The sequence below is a fragment of the Scyliorhinus canicula genome, chromosome 24 (genome assembly GCF_902713615.1).
Source record: "Scyliorhinus canicula chromosome 24, sScyCan1.1, whole genome shotgun sequence".
NCBI classification, from domain to species: Eukaryota; Metazoa; Chordata; class Chondrichthyes; order Carcharhiniformes; family Scyliorhinidae; genus Scyliorhinus; species Scyliorhinus canicula.
In genome coordinates, this window is record NC_052169.1 from 17,949,627 (window position 1) to 17,970,167 (window position 20,541).

Consider the following 20,541-nt stretch of genomic DNA (forward strand, 5'->3'; position numbering starts at 1 on the left):
TTTTGGGGTGGAGTAAAGTAGCAAAGACAGAATGCCAACAAAGATAATGTAGCCTCCGCCCACTGGCCAAGACCATGTGTACCCATTATCAAAAAAAGCCAAATAAAGTACTAATCCAATGGTTGCAACAACATTTTAAAGAGGCATTAATTCCTTTTTAATTAGTAGCTCACTTTGAAAGAAAGATCTTTCACTTTTATAATAAATTTTATGTGCTGACGATATCCCACAGTGCTATGACGTGCAGTTGCTGTTGTGCGAGCAAACATGACCGCTAATTTCTGCACAGCAGCAAGGCGAATAACGTGTAGTTTGTTTTGCTGTTGTTGGTCGGGGGGGTGAATGTTGGCCAGGACATTAAGAGAACTCTTGGCCTTTTTCTGGAGTAGTACTGCCCTGGGGTCTTTTAAACACACTCGAAATGAAATGAAAATCGCTTATTGTCACAAGCAGGCTTCAATGAAGTTACTGTGAAAAGCCCCTAGTCGCCACATTCCGGCGCCTGTTCGGGAAGGCTGGTACAGGAACAAACTCAGTTTAAGAGCTCACCAGAAAGAAAGTACTTCTGACAACGTCGCATTCCTTCTGTTATTGGAGATGCTTTCATTCAATCTAGATTTTCTTTAATTTTGTCCTGAAATATACAGCAAGTCCTTCAAACATTTTACATTACAGCATGGTACAGTTAGACATCCGCCCTAACTTCCTTCAGTCATGATTCCGAGTTGGCCGCATTCCTTCCTTGGAGTCGGACGGTTGTGGGATACAAGTCCCACATCAGAGCCTTTAGCACAAAGGTGTGGCTGACACTCCAGTGCAGAGCTGAGGGAATGCTGCCCTGTCTTAGGTGCATCCTTCAGATAAAGCATAAAACCAGTCCCCTTCTGCTCTTTCACCTGGATGTAAAAGGGCCCATGGCACAGTTTCAAAGCGGCAGATGGGAATTATTCCCAGTGTCTTAACTAATATTTATCCCTCAACTACCATCCCTTTCCAAAACAAAATGACCTGGTCATTATCCCGTTGCGATTTGTGGGAGCTTGCTGTGTGATAATTGGGTGGTGCTTTTCCTACGTTGCAATTCAAAAATACTCAATTGGTTGTAAAGAGCTTTGGAATATCCTGAGGCCGTGTATAAATGGGAGTGTTTTTACAACAGTTCCATACACTTGACCTGTTTAACGTGCCACTATGCTTGGTATATAGAATGAAGCAAAGGGTCCCATTTGAGATGTCAACCTCTTGTGTTTTATCCACAGGTGCTACCTTAACTGTTAGCTGTTCCTAGAATTCTGTGTTTCTGTTTCAAGATTCCCTCGTGCCTGTTCTCTAAAAGCTAGAGCATGTTTACTTTTTAAAAATAAATTTAGAGCGCCCAGTAATTTTTTTTCCCAATTTAGGGGCAATTTAGCGTGGCCAATCGACCTAACCAGCACATCTTTGGGTTGTGGGGGTGAAACCCACGCAGACACGGGGAGAATGTGCAAACTCCACATGGACTGTGACCCAGGGCCAGGATCGAACTCGGGTCCTCAGCGTCATAGGCAGCAGTGCTAACCACTGCGCCACCGTGCCGCCCCTGCTAGAACATGTTTACAAAGTATAGAGCTGCATTTGCACCTCTTTAGCATTATCGTTTTTGGTCCATGGATCGTTAATGGAGACAAACCTTTAAGTCGAGCAGAGGAACCCGACGTGTCAAAATAGTACAATGTGTTACAAGGTTTCGTATTTTGGGCAGAAGAACCCAGACTTTGTGGCACCCAGGAGATGTGGCCAATGGATTGACCCGGGACAGTATTCTGTCCGGCAACCGACAGCGATTAGTTCCTGTCGGGGGGGGGGGGTTTCGGAGAGAACCGGGGGAAGCCACTGGACTCTCGAGGTGGAAGCAACCTTCTCAGGCTGTCTCTCTCGCCCGAATGCTGCTATTTCTGTGAGCCTGCAGGGAAAACCATTCCACGCTGAAAGAAAAGATCACAATTCACTCGAAAGCCTGGACCGAAGAAATAATTTTTAACTGGAAGATGTCCATCTGCAGCGTTACTTTACACCCCTCTTTCCCCTTGTCTGTGTGTGTGTGCGCAGAGAGTGGGGGTGAGTTAAAGATGGGGGGGGGGGGGTTGAAGATTATATGGTAGTTAATTTGTTGCCTGTTTAATTATAGTTACTGTTAATGCTAAAAAGTTAATTGTGTTTAAATTTATAAATCTGCAGACTGCAGGTATTGGGCAGCCTCCGGTATTTAAAAGTAAAAGTTCATTTCACCTGTGTTGTGTTGCGACTCCGGGTCAAGTGGGGCTGGATTTGACTGCGCACCTGCCCCGTCAGTAACCAGAGGGCAGTCTTGCAGCGAGGTCAAATCTGCAAAGGCGGAGGCACGTTCTGATTTGTGGCGAATCAAAGCAGAGAATGTGGGAAATGTCTGTTTAAAAATAGTACTGACAGAGCTGTTTCGTGACGAAACTGAGATGGACTGCATGGTTTGAGTTTTAAAATGTATATTGATCCCCATTGTTTTGTTTTTTCCCTCCCGCTCCCCATTCCTTTTGATGCAGTGGGCTTCCAAAGTATTTCAGAATGTAACCGTGGTGCCCCCAGGAACTGGAATAGTGCACCAAGTAAACCTAGAATACCTATCCCGCGTCGTGTTTGACCTAAGAGACGTTTTGTTCCCCGACAGTGTGGTGGGCACCGATTCTCATACGACAATGGTGAATGGGCTTGGAATTCTCGGTTGGGGTGAGTGTGCAGTTGATTTTGTTTATCCCTCGACCACTTAAATCGTAGGACCAGTCTTCCCCTTAACTCTGGCAACACTCAAGTGTGTCTAGTTATTTGCAGTCTTTCAATTAATTTGTTCGCAATTTGTTTTAAGGAGAGACTTATCAGCAGTTCCACGTTGTGGGAATGAATTAGCCGTTGGTTTTGTAAATTGTATTTGCTGCATGGTGTTGTCGGAACACTCTTGACCGCGGTGGTTTTGAGGCGGAATGTGAAGGAGTTAAACCAACCGTGTTCATCTAGAATGCCGTCGTCATACATTGATGCATTTCCTGTACTGTGAGCCTCACCTCTTCTGACTCCTTTAGATTTATTGTCACGTGCACTGAGGTACAGTGAAAAGTATTGCTCTACTTACAGTTCAGGCGTGGCATCAGAGACCCGGCGCAGCGTGAAAGACGCAGCGCCTTGGGTCCCGCGCATGCGCAGTGACGCCGGTGCCAACTGATGCATGCGCGGTAACCTCATGGAGTGCTCCGGCCCCTCTCCAACATGGCGCCGGGGTTCTGGGGCCAGTCACGCAAGGAAGTAGGCCCGGGAGGGGGAGGCCTTTGCGACGAGTACCTGCCGGCAGCGACCAGGTGAAGACGGCGCCGGCGGGACGAGGCCATTTCGCGTGGCCGCTCGGACTCGCCGTTTGCGGCGATTCTCCAAGCGGCCCGGTGCGATTTGTGCGCGCTGGTTTCGGGGGCATGGGATAATCGCGCGCGGGGGTCGGGGCGGCATGGCGCAATTCGCGCAGCGCCCCGGCGACTCTCCCACCCGGCGGCAGAGGAAGAATCCCGCCCTTTGTTTTTGAGTCTGTTGGTGCATTTTCTCAAACTTTTGTATGTTCTGCCCGACGGAAGAGGTTAGAAGAGAGAATAACCTGGGTGGGAAGGGGTCTTTGATTATGCTGCCCGCTTTCCCAAGCGGGAGGTATAGACCGTGTCAGTGGATGTGAGGTGGGTTTGTGTGACAGACTGGGCTGTGTTCATGACTTTCTGTAGTTTCTTATGGTCTTGGGCTGAGCGGTTGCCGTAACAAGCTGTGATGCATCCAGATAGGGTGCTTTCTATGGTGCATCTGTAGATAGAAATTTGTAAGAGTCATTGTGGACATCCTGAGGAAGTATAAGGCATTGTTGTGTTTTCTTGGTTGTAGTGTTGACGTGGGTGGGCCAGGACAGATTGTTGGTGATGTGCACACCTAGGAATTTGAAGCTGGGCACCATTGATGCAGACAGGGGTGTGCACGATACTTTGCTTGCTGAAGTCAATAACCAATTTAGGACTATCGTGAAGGGGGTGTCATTATTTATCCTTACAGATTGTAGTCTGTGGGTCAGGAAGTTGAGGATCCAGTTGCAGAGAGAGGGGATGAGTCCTAGGTTTTGGAGCTTGGATATGAGTTTGACTATGATTATGGTGCTGAAGGCGGAGCTACAGTCAATGAACAGGTGTCTCGAGGAGGAGTCCTTGTTGTCGGAATGCTGTAGGGATGAGTGTAGGGCCAGGGCCATTGTGTCTGATGTGGACCAGTTGTGGCAGTATGCGAATTGCAGTGGATTAAAGCAATCTGGAAGGTTGGAGTTGATGTGTCCCATGACCAATCTCTCAAAGCACTTCATAATAAAGTTTGTGTTAATGGGGGTGCACAGCAGCACAGTGACTAGCACTGTTGCTTCACAGTGCCAGGAATCCGGGTTGGGTCACTGCCTGTGTGGAGTCTGCACTTTCTCCCCGTGTCTGCGTGGGTTTTCCCAGGTGCTCCGGTTTCCTCCCCCAAAAGATGTGCTGTTAGGTGAATTGGATATTCTGAATTCTCCCTCCGTGTACCCGGACAGGCGCCGGAATGTGGCGACTCGGGGCTTTTCACAGTAACTTCATTGCAGTGTAATGTAAGCCTACTTGTGACACTAATAAAGATTATTGCGTTTGAAAGACAAAACCAGAATAAAGGGGAAAGGCACTCACTTAATTGTATACAAATTGAGTTTAATTGTATGCAGATGGGGGGGGGGGGGGTTGGCGGTGTTCACTTGTGAAATGAAATGAAAATCGCTTATTGTCACGAGTAGGCTTCAATGAAGTTACTGTGAAAAGCCCCTAGTCGCCACATTCCGGCGCCTGTCCGGGGAGGCTGGTACGGGAATCGAACCGTGCTGCTGGCCTGCTTGGTCTGCTTTAAAAGCCAGCAATTTAGCGCAGTGAGCTAAACCAGCCCCCTTGTGCTTCTATATGTAGGAGGAGATGGAGCAGGAGTGATTAGATTTGGATGAGCATGTTTAGAATGAATATCTCTAATTAAACGGGTGTAAGATTAGGCTTCAGCTTTATTCTTCACTACCTGATTTCTGGGAGCCGCAGGTCAGTGATTTTTAAACAGTGGTCCGTGATATGTCATGGATGAGACAGGCTGCTGTGACGGCCTTAGCTGGGTGTGCGCTGTCGGCCATTCCAGTTACTGGCAGAGTCGCAGTTGCAGCCTGGCAAACCACAGAGGGGAAGAGCAAAAACCTCCAACATAGCAGCTCTTCCGTGAGAAGGCGGGTGGTGTCACTCGGAGGAAGCACCAAGTCCAATCCCACTCCAGGAAGCACCGAGGATGGTGTCACTCGGTGAAGTATTGAACATGTTGCTGAACCTGCCAACTTACCTTCTAGATGAAGGGAAGACAAAAGTTTTCACCCCGGCAATCACATCAATGTTCACGTAACCCAGGTAGAATTTCATGCAAGGCCCTCTAAGAGGACACTGATTAACTTAATATTCAGAAATATACATATACAAAAGTGTAATTCAGATCTTTATGATGTCTATAATCCTCATGACAATACTTCTCTTCTTCAATACTTCTTTCCTTTTAATTAGTGATGCTGCAAAAAATTTATCTAAGGTACCATCATTAACCACACTGATATATTGCTGAGCATTTTTGACATGTGTTGTTGTCGATTCATGTAAAGTCAAGCTCTGGCTAATACGCCTGTAGTCACTAAAGCCACGTACAAAGGGTGATGGATTACAAGTGTTGGGAAACTCAAAGGCTAAGCAGTATGAACAATATAAGCATCTATTTTCTTTGTTATATGTTAGCCATTTTCTTGGGACTGAGTCATTCATAATTTTCCTCTCATACAAACGAGCATCAAATGGCAGATCATCAAGTGGCTGAAGTGGATATTCAGCAAAAAACTGTTTTAGCTTTGCTCGTGATGGATATTGGAAGATTCCAGTAATTGATCTTTCATTTTCTTGCGTAGGTTCATTTACAGGATGTGCTTCAGAAATCAAGTCATTTATGCTTGAAGGAATATCTGATTCCCTGTCACTAGTTGAAGCTATTTGTTCAGATGTTGCAACTACAGGCAGTACAGATAACGGAACAAGGAAGCCAGAAGAAATATTGGGCCTGGGTTGATTAGTAATGGATGCACTTGTCTCTACATTCAAAGTAGCTCTTCTCTGTTCTTGTAATTCGCATGTCATTGCATCATCACCATGGGCATTGTTTCTTGCTTCTTGATTATTTGTTGCAGAACTGGATATTGATGTGGATTGTGCTTGTGGTATTATAAACTCTGTAATAGGCCTGCATCGCTTGGCTGATTCCTTCCTTTCTGCTTCTTTTTGTTCTTTGCCTTTTAGTGACCCAGATTTATGCTTTTTCTTTTCCATGCTGGTAGGGGTAATATTCCTGAAATAAAAACGTAATTAAAAATAGCGGCAAGGTGGCGAATCCGTGGTTATGAAGTTGTTTGAAAATGAATGCTTCAATTGAAAATGAGGACCACTGTAGTAGCCAATTCCAATATTTTACATGTGTTGGAGCTTGTAGATTTGAGCATATTATCCCAGTGAAATTTTCACGCAAGCGTTGGTTCAGGCAATCAGCATTTTCCCAATGTCGTTTCTACTCGGTATAAGGGAAATTCGTGTCTTGTGTGAGAGAAAGAGATGCTACTTTAAAAGTTTTACCTGTGAAATCTTGTTCCAAATTACCCAAAACAAAATTAACCTTAAACTTGCCACTAAGGGAAAATGATTGCGTAGTTTAGTTGCTCACTCAAAGTTCAGAAATCTTGAACTATATTGGAAGTCCTTTTTTATTCCTGTTCTCCTGCTTATGCATGTGCCAGAAAGGGTGTATTTACCGCCCATCCCTAACTTCCCTAAGATGACAATAAACCTTCTGATCAAACCTGTGTAGCCCATGGTAACGTTGTTAACATCATGGTGTTAGATACAAAATTATTTCGCAGGGACAAGGATAATCTGCCTTTCGTTGACTTTGACATTCTTATTAAATATGATGGAGACATCTGGTTATGGAACCATTAGTATTGCACCGACAACTGTATTTTAACAAGCGTAAATGTGCCTTGTGTTTTAACTCATGCGATATACAAAAGAATTGCCAGTTGTTTTAGACTAGTTTTTGACCAGATCCAGTGTTCTTCACCAATAGAGGAATTTAAAAAAAAAAACATTGCACCACGCTATTCATTTAAAGACACTTCAGGTACAATCCTTGGAGTGACAAAAGCAATCTAAACACCTGAAATAAGCCACACCTGATATTGCTATATGCTGGCTCTAAAGTTGTTTGATCAATAAGACGCTGTCTGGTATTTGTGACAAAGTGAGAGCTAATTGCTGGGTGGAAAATTAATTCCTGCCTACGCATTATCCGGACTAAACTATTAATGTACGTTAAAGTTGCACACACTGTGCAGTTATATCCAAAAGCCTTTTGCAACGTGCTTGCTGGATCGCTGTAAATGCGCTCCTTTCTTTATCACATGTACATGAATAAAGTGTTTGTTTGTGTTCCAGGGGTTGGCGGGATAGAAAGTGAAGCAGTTATGCTGGGCCAGCCAGTCACGCTGACTTTACCTGAGGTGGTCGGATGCAAACTGGTGGGGTCCACGAGTACTTTGGCCACCTCAATCGATGTTGTTTTAAGCATAACAAAGGTATGAGAAGGTTTTGGCATTTTTATTCTCACCCTTCAGGCTGAAGTATTAACCAAATTACAAGCAAAGCGAACAGAGGATTCAATCACTTTCTTTTTCTCTTTTAACCCCCCCCCCCCCCCCATCGCCCCCAGCATCTTAGACAAGTAGGCGTTTCGGGCAAATTTGTCGAATTCTTTGGCCCAGGTGTGTCCCAGCTGTCTGTAGCGGACAGAACAACGATAGCAAACATGTGTCCCGAATACGGTGCTACTGTGAGCTTTTTCCCAGTTGACGATGTGACTTTGCAGCACTTAAGACAGACAGGTGAGAGGAACCGAAGGATTTGTCGAAACTCAACCTGCGTGAAGTTCGCTTTTCCTTCGGCATTTTTAAAAACTATTATTTGTTGTTGAAACAAACAGGTTACGGTGAAGCAAAGATTGAAGCTGTGGAGACGTACTTAAAAGCTGTGAAACTGTTCAGAAACTATCAGAATCCATCGGAGGACCCGGAGTATTCGCAGGTAATTCATTTCGGGAGGAAGAATGAGGAGAGGCAGCTTTAAACTAAATGATAGTGTTGGAGGTGGTGCATAGATTCATAGAATTTACAGTGCAGGAGGAGGCCATTCGGCCCATCGAGTCTGCACCGGCTTTTGGAACCAAGGTCAACACCTCCACCCTATCCCCATAACCCAGTAACCCCAACCAACACGAAGGGCAATTTTGGACACTTAAGGGCAATTTTAGCATGACCAATCCACCTAACCTGCACATCTTTGGACTGTGGGAGGAAACCGGAGCACCCGGAGGAAACCCACGCGCACACTGGGAGGATGTGCAGACTCCACACAGACAGTGACCCAAGCCGGAATCGAACCTCCCACAATTCCCGAACAACGTGCTGTTCGACGAATTGGACATTCTGAATAATCCCCCAGTGTACTCGAACAGGCGCCGGAGTGTGGCGACTAGGGGATTTTCACATTAACTTCATTGCAGTGTTAATGGAAGCCTACTTGTGACAATAATAAAGATTATTATTATTATCCAGTTTATCCAGCCTTGCGGAGAGCCTCATGGTGAGTGCAGAGGAGCTTTATCAGAATTGCGCTGAAGATTTACAAATCCTTCTGTGTGCTCAGCCCTCTCGAACTCTAATCTCCTTCAGCCCAGATATTTGGGCTCGTCCAGTTCTGGCCTCTTTAGGGAACCGCATTTTAATTGCTCCCCAATCAGTGGCCGTGCCTTATGCTGCCGAGGCCTGATACTCTGAAATTGTATCTTTCTCTCCCTTTATGGTGCTGCTTAAAACCTACAGTTTTGACCAAACCGCTCCCCTTTCCCCCCAAAATGTCTCTTTATGTGGGCTCTCTGTTGGTTAGTCTTTGATAACACTCCTAGAGTACCTCTGAATATTTTGCTCCACAAAAATCACAATATAAATGCAGGTTGTTTTGTTAGAACGCATGAAGGGGGAGGCTTGATAGAGGTGTTCAAAATCACCAAGAGTGAATAAGGAGAGACTGTTCCCGCTGGCGGATGGTTGGTGACCAGATTTAAGGTCATTGGCGGAAGAGCCAGAAGCAACACAAGGGAAGAAATTGATGCAGTGAATTGCTACCATCTGGAATGCTTTAGCTGAAGAGACGGTGGAAGCAGAGTCCATAGTAAGCTTCAGAAGGGAAGTGATAAATACCTGAAGGGGAAAATTTTACAGGATTGTGGTGAAACGGCAAAGGAGTGGGACTAATTGAATAGTTCTTTCAAAGAGCTAACAGGGCACAGTAGGTGAAAGGCTTGCCTCTGTGCTGTATCATTCTACGAATCTAGGTTGTAGCCCACGAGTTGGTGTGACCAATTCAGTGGCACTATCCTGAAAAAAGACAGGGGAGATCTCCCCTTGTCCTGGACAATATTTATCCCTCAATTAACACCGTTAAAACAGATTACTGTTTGCACATTAGCTTGTTGCATCACCTACAATACAACAGTGGTACAAATCAAAAGTGTTTAATTTGGCTGTAAAACGCTTTGGGGCATGAAAGGTGGGCAGCATGGTAGCACAGTGGTTTGCACTGTTGCTTCACAGCTCTAGAATCCCAGGTTTGTTTCTTGGCTTGGGTCACTGTCTATGTGGAGTCTGCACATTCCCATGTGTCTGCGTGGGTTTCCTCCGGGTGCTCCGGTTTCCCGAACCAGCCTCCCCGAACAGGCGCCGGAATGTGGCGACTCGGGACTTTTCACAGTAACTTCATTTGAGCCTACTTGTGACAATAAGCAATTTTCATTTCATTTCATTTTATTTCCTCCCACAAGTCCCGAATGACGTGCTGTTAGGTAATTTGGACATTCTAAATTCTCCCTCTGTGTACCCAAACAGGTGCCAGAATGTGGCGACTAGGGGCTTTTCACAATAACTTCATTGTAGTGTAAATTAAGCCTACTTGTGACAATAAAGATTATCATATATCATATAAATGCAAGTTTGCTGTGTTGTAGCATTTTAGAGTATTATAATCCAATAAAAACAATTGTTGGATCGTGTCTACCTAATGCAAAGTGGTTAAGAGTGTAAAAACCCAAGGTACAAACAGAGAGACAAAGAATCCCATGTTTGGGTATGACCATTTTTGGAGAGAAAAAGTTTTTGTATTAAATCTATCAAATCTCTGCTTACTCAGTCCTACCGTTTGTGATTTTGCGTTGCTGGTTTGAGGCAGCTTGGAAGCAGATGTTTAGTGTAGGGCCCCCTCTGATTAAAATGGGGGCTCCGAGTACGGCTATCCACTTATATTACTGATATTGAACATTGTGAAAGCAAAGTTTCTTCTGGAAACGGTATACCCCACAACCTTGACCAGATTCTGAAGTATAAAACACCAACAAGAGGCAACTGTCAAATAACTGTCTGCATGCCGATCTCTTCATGTGAGATTCTGGGAACGCAGAATAAAATTCTACACAGTTGCTCTGTTGAGATTTGTCTATTTAAAGTCTGAACAGTCTATACTGATGTCTTCTGTGTCTGTTCCTCAGGTAATAGAACTAAATCTGTCAGCTATTGTCCCATATGTGAGTGGTCCGAAACGGCCGCAGGACAGAGTCGTGGTAAATGACATGAAGAAAGATTTTCAGAACAGCCTGAATGAAAAGGTGTGTGCGCCTGGACCTATTGGAGATCGGACAAACTGCATCGTATTTTAATTCTCGATGTGGGATCTTGTGGGGGGTCACGGGAAAATAATTAATTTTACTTTCTTGGTGGAAGCTGAGGGGAGATGCAAATCTTTTTCGTGCAGAAAATCTTCACAGAACCAGTTTTTAAAATTATCATGTAGGGAAAAAGGAGATTTGCGCTCCACATTACAGTGAAGCTGCACATTATAAATTATTCTCGATGTAAATTTGTCCAGTTCACATGGCTGTTTATTTATTCATTGAGTCATTAGATCTTGGACCCAGAATATCCCAGATGAAAAAGGAAGCATTCATAAGATCGAGGCAACTCAAAACTGATGAAGCTTTGGAGGAATATCGGGAAAGTAGGACGAATCTCAAACGCGCAATAAAGAGGGCTAAAAGGGGTCATGAAATATCTTTGGCTAACAGGGTTAAGGAAAATCCCAAAGCCTTTTATTCGTATGTAAGGAGCAAGAGGGTAACTAGAGAAAGGATTGGCCCACTCAAAGACAAAAGAGGGAATTTGTGCGTGGACTCAGAGGAAATGGGTGAGATTCTTAATGAGTACTTTGCATCGGTATTCACAAAGGAGAGGGACAAGACGGATGTTGAGGCTAGGGATGGATGTTTAAATACTCTAGGTCAAGTTGTCATACGGAAGGGGGAAATTTTGGATGTTCTAAAAGACATTAAGGTGGACAAGTGCCCAGGACCGGATGGGATCTATCCCAGGTTACTGAGGGAAGCGAGGGTCAAAATAGCTGGGGCCTTAACAGATATATTTACAGCATCCTTGAGCATGGGTGAGGTCCCGGAGGACTGGAGAATTGCTAATGTTGTCCCTTTGTTTAAGAAAGGTAGCAGGGAAAATCCAGGGAATTATAGACCTGTGAGCTTGACGTCAGTGGTAGGCAAACTGTTGGAGAAGATACTGAGGGATAGGATCCATTCACATATGGAAGAAAATAGACTTATCAGTGATAGGCAGCATGGTTTTGTGCAGGGAAGGTCATGCCTTACAAACCTAATAGAATTCTTTGAGGAAGTGACAAAGTTAATTGATGAGGGAAGGGCTGTAGATGTCATATACATGGACTTTGGTAAGGCGTTTGATAAGGTTTCCCATGGCAGGTTGATGGAAAAAGTGAAGTCGTATGGGGTTCAGGGTGTACTAGCTAGATGGATAAAGAACTGGCTGGGTAACAGGAGACAGAGAGTAGTGGTGGAAGGGAGTGTCTCAAAATGGAGAAGGGTGACTAGTGGTGTTCCACAGGGATCCGTGCTCGGACCACTGTTGTTTGTGATCTACATAAATGACCTGGAGGAAGGTATAGGTGGTCTGATTAGCAAGTTTGCAGATGATACAAAGATTGGTGGAGTTGCAGATAGCGAGGAGAACTGTCAGAGAATACAACAAAATATAGATAGATTGGAGAGTTGGGCAGAGAAATGGGAGACGGAGTTCAATCCAGGCAAATGTGAGGTGATCCATTTTGGAAGATCAAATTCAAGAGCGGACTATATGGTCAATGGAAGGGTCCTGGGGAAAATTGATGTACAGAGAGATCTGGGAGTTCAGGTCCATTGTACCCTGAAGGTGGCAACGCAGGTTGATAAGAGTGGTCAAGAAGGCTTGCCTTCATCGGACGGGGTATTGGGTACAAGAATCGGCAGGTCATGTTACAGTTGTATAGGACTTTGGTTAGGCCACATTTGGAATACTGCGTGCAGTTCTGGTCGCCACATCACCAGAAGGATGTGGATGCTTTGGAGAGGGTGCAGAGGAGGTTCACCAGGATGTTGCCTGGTATGGAGAGGGCTAGCTATGAAGAAAGGTTGAGTTGATTAGGATTGTTTTCATTGGAAAGACGGAGGTTGAGGGGGGGCCTGATTGAGGTCTACAAAATTATGAGAGGTATGGACAGGGTGGATAGCGACAAGCTTTTTCCAAGAGTGGGGGTGTCAGTTACAAGGGGTCACGATTTCAAAGTGAGAGGGGGAAAGTTTAAGGGAGATGTGCGTGGAAAATTTTTTACACAGAGGGTGGTGGGTGCCTGGAACACTTTACCAGCGGAGGTGGTAGAGGCGGGCACAATAGCATCATTTAAGAGGCATCTAGACAGATATATGAACGGGCGGGAACAGAGGGAAGTAGACCTTGGAAAATAGGCAACAGGTGTAGATAAAGGATCTGGATCGGTGCAGGCTGGGAGGGCCGAAGGGCCTGTTCCTGTGCTATAATTTTCTTTGTTCTTTGTTCTATCACTGATTTGTTAAGGATTATTTCACAGATAGGGAAATACTGATTAGTTTTGCCAGTGGCGAGTATATTTCACAGAATAATACAGTGTAGAAAAGGCCCTTCAGCCCATCCAGCTCCGGGACTTGGTTCATGGAACCTGCTAATTTAACAAGAGAATTAAAAATGTTTACTTAACTCTTTGAGTACTTGAACTCCTTATTAACTGCCAGAAAAGAAGCTGACTAACAAGAGGATTTTGCTCCAGGGTGAAAATTGCACTGGTGAGGTAGCTGTTTGTAAAATTTCTTTGCTGCTTTAAGAATTATTAACCCGTTGGGACAGTTGCAAAAAATATCAATGTTAGAGGAAACAACTTTACACTGTATGAGGAGAGGGTGCTGATTGGTTGGCAAGTGGTCTCTGGACGACGCCTTGCCATGGAGAATGCACCAGTTGATGGTGACTGACCGTTAACTGCCAAATATTGTCTGAAATTACTGTTTTAAATTTAAAACAATGCTTGCCAGTTAACTGTCAGTCACTACAACTGATGCATTCTTCATGGAAACGCCTCTACCAGAGACCACTTTCCAACCAGTCGAACTCTCTTCTCATACAGTATAAAATTGTTTCCCATGATAATGGGACTTTAGCGATTACCCTGATGAGTGCAAGACAAAAAACTTCGACAAAATATATTTTCAGCAATACTTAAGTTCTGTACTGAGCCTAATGACTCATTTAAGCAAGTTCACAGCTCTTTATAAAGTAAATGGAAAGAGATTGGGTACCACATACTAAACTCTGGACGTTAATGTTGCAGTGTTTCAGAACCGTGGGAAAATTCAGGTTCAAGCCTGCGCTGTTTCTTCAACTAAAGCTGCAAATTGGAAATATAAGCGGAGAATGATACAAAACATTCAGCATCCATGGAGTTAGTATTTCAAAGCTCTGAACTTCCATCAGAACCAGCACTTGCTGCCCAAGCAACTGGGAACAGTGGTTATGGCCTGAAGTTTTTGTTGAGGTTAGGAGGGTGTAAAGTGTCTTGTCTTTCAATGAGGTGTTGCTCCCCGAGCTTACGTTGCACTTCATTGAGGTCGGAGTGGGATAGAGAATTGAAATAGTAGGCGATTTAATCCCTATATGCCTCCAGCCTTCACCAGGACGTGATGGAGAGCTTTGCAGGATCAAATACTTGTCTGGCCCTTCTCTTCATCCTGGATGCAGTCATTGCTCTCCCAATTACTTACAATGACCGACTGAGTCACTCACACTGGACAAGCTTCAAGCACCATCTGCGCTGAGTTACTCTACTGGATAGCAAGTGTAGTTCTAAACTTGATTGGTGCATCTCTGATTTAAAATTGTATCCAGCGACCCTACGTGTAGCCCGTTGATATCAGTAAGCGTCGTGGCCGTGGGCTCTTTCCCTTTCCCCTTCCTCCTCCCCCTGCCCAACCTGTGGTTTAATAGCTGGCATTTGTTGCTGAGTTTCACACGTTACGGGAAATAAACATTGAAGGAAATAAGCTCTCAGGGGATGGAGCGGGGGATTTCTCCACAAAGCGCCAGCATAGATTAAATGGGTCAAACGGCTTCCTCTACCATAAATGACACTCTCCATCATACCTCGGCTGGGCCACTGAAGAACTCTTGACACTCGACCCAACATGAGCTCCACGGACCTGGGAATAATTGGAACAGCAATGACTGAAGGATTAGTAGCTCATAGTAACTATATTTGGTAAACCATATTAGACCTTAAGTTTATTAAAATATCTTTTTCATATCCTGTTCAAAAGTGTATAATTCTGTACCATTTGTCTTGAGTTGTGTCTGACTACATTTTAATTTCCATTTTGTGCAGGTTGGTTTTAAAGGGTTTCAGATTCTCCCAGCGAGGCAGAAGGAGATTGTTGCTATTGAGTTTGAAGGAAAAGATTATAAGCTGGCCCATGGTTCTGTTGTCATTGCTGCTGTAATAAGTTGTACAAATAATTGCAATCCGTCCGTCATGCTGGCGGCAGGTAAAATATTTATATATTTGTGATCAAAATGGTTTACTGTGAAATGACCTTTATTTCCTGTCTGGAACTTCTCTGACCCAGGGGGGGACAAGATGTTGCCAAAGGTTTAAAGTGTTCCGAGTTCATCCTTGGGACCTTTGGTTTGAATCCAGCCGAAGACGGATGAGAATGGAAGGAGTTTGGCTTGCCGAACTCGTTTCCTTGGTGATGAAAGGCAACACTCAGAGCTTGCGAGGGCAGCACGGTGGCGCAGTGGTTAGCACTGCTGCCTCGCGCTGCCGAGGTCCCAGGTTCGATCTCGGCCCTGGGTCACTGTGCGTGTGGAGTTTGCACATTCTCCCCTTGTCTGCGTGGGTTTCGCCCCCACAACCCAAAGATGTGCCGGGTAGGTGGATTGGCGACGCTAAATTGGATTGGATTGGATTTGTTTATTGTCATGGGTACCGAGGTACAGTGAAAAGTATTTTTATGCAAGCAGCTCAACAGATCATTCAGTACATGGAAGAAAATGGAATTAAACAAAATTCAAGAAAATACATGAATTTTGCCCCTTAATTGGAAAATAAATGAATTCAGTACTCTAAATTTGTAACAAATCGAGAAAAAAAGAAGCATATCAGCCTGCTAATTCAGCAGAAATGGCATTTTGAACTGGTAATCAGGATGTTTGTGGGAAGTCACTGGCAAGTTCAGGGAATGGAAGTAATGATTGATATCAATGGCGAGAGAGTTTCTCTGCCGTTTCGAGTAAGGTTTGATTAAACCAGGATTGTGACCAATTTCCCTGTTTCTCCCCATATCCCATCTCATAGACGTGACCAGGGTGCTAGTTCCAAGGTCACTGGTCACCCTGTGGAAACCTGTCTGTTATTCACCTCTGTGAGGTTGACTGTAAGAACCAGCAGGTTGTTCAACTACTTTGGGTACGGCAGAGCAGTTGTACTGATTCCGTAGATAGCACTCTCTGCACGCTGAGCTAGGGGTTAAAGGTCAGGTCTCACTCCAGGGACTTGAGCACAGAATCCAGACTGACACTCCAGTAAGGGATGGTCGTGGTATTGGAGGTGGCGTCTTTAGCCGAGATCCCTGCCCTAAAGCAATATGCTGCAGACACTAGAAATCTGGAATAAAGTCGGAAAATGCTGGATATACTCGACAGGCCTGTCCGCGTCTGTGGAGACGGAAACCGAGAAACCCTTTCAGGTTGTGGCGTACGAGTTCCACCATTTTCTGGTCTTATTTCCCAACCTTCCCCTCGGGTGGATGTACAAGATCCCATAACGCTATTCGGGGAAGAGCGAGGCAGTTCTCTACCCTGTCTTGGCCAATATTTATTCCTCAACTGACATCACTGCGGATTATGTGATAAATCTGTGTTGCTGTTTGTGGGAGTTTGCTGTGCATAATTTGACTGGCACCCTGCCTACGTTCCAGCTGCAACTATACTTCCGAAAGAATTTAATCAATTGTACATCTCTTCGAGACAGACAGCCTGAGATTATGAAAGGTGTTAAATAAATGCAACCCTTTTGAATTTAACAATTGACAGTCCTTGCTCTGACCACATTAGATACTCCTAGAGATTAATTCCTGCCTTTCTGTAAAGCGTATTGATTCAGAATGTGATTATTTCCCCCAGGTTTGCTGGCTAAAAAGGCCACTGAAGCTGGTCTATCTGTCAAGCCTTACATTAAAACCAGCTTGTCCCCCGGAAGTGGGATGGTGACCTATTACTTGAATGCCAGCGGCGTCCTGCCTTATCTGCACAGACTCGGGTAGGTGCTTTCAAATGCTCAAATCGGCAGGTCCTTTTGGGGTGGCACAGTGGTTCACACGGCTGCCTCACAGTGCCAGGGACCCGGGCTCCATTCCGGTCTTCTGTGACTGGAGTTTGCACATTCTCCCCGTGTCTGCGTGGGTTTCCTCCGGGTGCTCTGGTTTCCTCCCACGGTCGAAAGACGTGCTGTTTAGGTGAATTGCCCATGCTAAATTACCCCTTAGTGTCCATAGATGTGCAGGTTAGGTGGGGTTACCGGGATAGGGCGGGGGAGTGGGCCTGGGTTGGTGCGGACTTGATGGGCCGAATGATCTCCTGCACTGAATATGGTTCTATTCTATGGTAGTATTTAGTAATGGAGTTAAGGTGACTCCAAATAAATTGCCTCTGTTAAAGTGAGAGGAGACCAACTACTAATGCTTTCGGTTCACATTCTTGGGTAGATTTACTTTGCTCATTTAGGGGTAACAAATGGAGTTGAGGTTCCAGTCCGACCATCCATGATCTTATTGAACAGTGGCCCAGGCTCGATGGGCCGAGTGGCCTACTCCTCCTAATTCATCCTCACCCTTTCCATTTTCAAATATGCGCTCAAGTGCAATGAGTTTTTTTTACCCGTTCAAGGGATGTAGGCTGCGCCAGCATTTATTACCCATCCCTGAGGATATGTAAGAATCACCCACATTGCTGTGGGTCTGGGGTCACATGTAGGCCAGACAGGGCAAGGATGGCAGATTTCCTTCCCTAAAGGGCATTAGTGAGCCCGGTGTGATTTTATGACAATCGACAATTGTTTCATGGTTCATCTTTAGACTTTAATTAGGAGTCCGCTACGTCACCACCTCTCCCAGAGTGAGACACACTAGAGAGTTCATTAACCGCACAAGTGCTGAAAGCTATTTGTAGTTTGTGCAGGGAGAGTTTGGTGGTAGGATAGCTGCTAACTACAAGAATAAGACACGATCGGTTCAGGTCCTGCGCTCTGAGTAAGGTTGTGAGTTTTAGTGGAAAATGGACGTATTAGTGAGAGGCAGCATGGTTTTGTGAAGAGGCGGTCGTGTCTCACTAACTTGATAGAGTTTTTCGAAGAGCTCACAAAAATGATTGATGCAGGTAGGGCACTGGATGTTGTCTATATGGACTTCAGTAAGGCCCTTGACAAGGTCCCTCACGGTAGACTGGTACAAAAGGTGAAGTCACACGGGATCAGGGGTGAGCTGGCAAGGTGGATACAGAACTGGCTGGGTCATAGAAGGCAGAGAGTAGCAATGGAAGGGTGCTTTTCTAATTGGAGGGCTGTGACGAGTGGTGTTCCGCAGGGATCAGTGCTGGGACCTTTGCTGTTCGTGGTATAAATAAATGATTTGCAGGAAAATGTAACTGGTCTGATTAGTAAGTTTGCAGACGACACAAAGGTAGGTTGAATTGCAGATAGCGATGAGGACTGTCAGACGATACAGCAGGATTTAGATTGTTTGGAGACTTGGGCGGAGAGATGGCAGATGGAGTTTAATCCGGACAAATGTGAGGTAATGCATTTTGGAAGGTCTAATGCAGGTAGGGAATATACAGTGAATGGTAGAACCCTGAAGAGTATTGAAAGTCAGAGAGATCAAGGTGTACAGGTCCACAGGTCACTGAAAGGGGCAACACAGGTGGAGAAGGTAGTCAAGAAGGCATACGGCATGCTTGCCTTCATTGGCCGGGGCATTGAGTATAAGAATTGGCAAGTCATGTTGCAGCTGTGTAGAACCTTAGTTAGGCCACACTTGGAGTATAGTGTTCAATTCTGGTCGCCACACTACCAGAAGATATGGAGGCTTTGGAGAGTGTTGCAGAAGAGATTTACCAGGATGTTGCCTGGTATGGAGGGCATTAGCTATGAGGAGCGATTGAATAAGCTCGGTTTGTTCTCACTGGAACGACAGAGGTTGAGGGGCGACCTGATAGAGGTCTACAAAATTATGAGGGGCATAGTGGATAGTCAGAGGCTTTTCCTCAGGGTAGAGGGGTCAATTACTATGAAATGAAAATGAAAACTGCTTATTGTCACAAGTAGGCTTCAAATGAAGTTACTGTGAAAAGCCCCTAGTCGCCACATTCTGGCGCTTGTTCGGGGAGGCTGGTACGGGCCGTGCTGCTGGCCTGCCTTGGTCTGCTTTCAAAGCCAGTGATTTAGCCGTGTGCTAAACCAGCCCCTCTAGGGGGCATAGGTTTATGATGTGAGGGGCAAGGTTTAGAGGAGATGTATGAGGCAAGTTATTTTACACAGGGTAATGGGTGCCTGGAACTCGCTGCTGGAGGAGGTGGTGGAAGCAGGGACGAAAGTGACATTTAAGGGGCATCTTGACAAACATGAATACGATGGGAATAGAGGGATACATCGTCGGCACGGGCTTGGAGGGCCGAAGGGCCTGTTCCTGTTCTGTACTTTTCTTTGTTCTTTTGTGAAGACTTTGAGTGGACTGAGTCCAGGAAAGCATGTTCCTCTTTTCCATTTGTGCAAATTGATATGTTATATCTATGAAAATGGGATTCATGTAACTAACTGAATGACTTGTATTGGGTCACAATACTGGCCACCTATATGTATAAGCCACCCCACTGGTCTGGCGCATACACTGCAAATGGATCGATCACTGATGCTTCTACAATAGTAAATGTGAAGTGTACGTTAAAAATAGTAAGCAGCACTTGTATCTTTTTGCAACAGGTATGAAGTTATTGGCTATGGCTGTGCCACCTGTGTTGGGAACACTGCTCCTTTGCCAGAGTCTGTTGTTGCTGGAATCCAAAAGGTAAAATCAGGTGTTTGCTTCGTAAATATCATTGCACCAAAAGGAGTCTCCTTTATGAGAGTGGAGACACGTGTGCTGAGAAACATGCATCAAAATGTCACTTAATAACCTACTTAATGCTTGGAAAAAATGAATGTTACCATAGAAATGATTTGGAGATGTTTGGGGATATGGGAACATGTGCAAATAACCCAGCATTTTCAGACTTAATAACTTTGCAGTGATTATTGTGTCTCTGATTTAAAGTGCAGTTACATCAGCATTGCTTAGAATCTGATACTCTGAAAAGATGTTCACTTGCAAGTTTTAATTTGGGACCATTGTCTTTTTCCCAGCTCTAAACTCCTTTTATGAAAGAAGATTATTTGTTTAATCGATTACTGACTTTCTCTTTCCCTTTTGTCTGTCTGTCTGTCTCCCTCTTTTACCGACCATCATATTCCATCTCTTCCTCTGGCTGTCTCTCTCCCCCTCGCTGGCTCCTCCCCCTCACTGGCTCCTCCTCCTCACTGGCTCCTCCTCTCCCCCCCCACTGCCTCGCCGCCTCCCCTGCCCCGCCCTGCCTCGCCGCCTCCCCTGCCCCGCCCCGCCTCTCCGACCCCTCCCACCCTGCATCTCCGCCCCCCCCGCCTCTCCAATCCTGCCCCCCCCTGCCCCGCCTCTCCGCCCCCCTGCCCCGCCTCTCCGATCCCTCCCACCCTGCATCCCCGCCCCCGCCTCTCCAATCCTGCCCCGCCCTGCCTCCCCTTCTCCGCCCCCCGCCTCCCCGCCCCGCCTCCCCTGCCCCGC

At 45.4% G+C, this 20,541-nt stretch overlaps 1 protein-coding gene across 2 annotated transcripts in view; it reads left to right on the plus strand.

Annotated features, from left to right (window-relative positions):
• The window catches only part of ireb2 (iron-responsive element binding protein 2), a 102,340-nt gene that overhangs the window by 64,109 nt on the left and 17,690 nt on the right, over positions 1-20,541 (plus strand). For both annotated transcript variants that reach the window (XM_038784533.1, XM_038784532.1), the window contains exons 7-14: positions 2,559-2,742; positions 7,602-7,741; positions 7,876-8,047; positions 8,146-8,246; positions 10,762-10,878; positions 15,018-15,177; positions 16,817-16,952; positions 19,668-19,752. In XM_038784533.1, the coding sequence (XP_038640461.1) occupies positions 2,559-2,742; positions 7,602-7,741; positions 7,876-8,047; positions 8,146-8,246; positions 10,762-10,878; positions 15,018-15,177; positions 16,817-16,952; positions 19,668-19,752 (1,095 nt within the window). The remainder of the gene's footprint in view (positions 1-2,558; positions 2,743-7,601; positions 7,742-7,875; positions 8,048-8,145; positions 8,247-10,761; positions 10,879-15,017; positions 15,178-16,816; positions 16,953-19,667; positions 19,753-20,541) is intronic.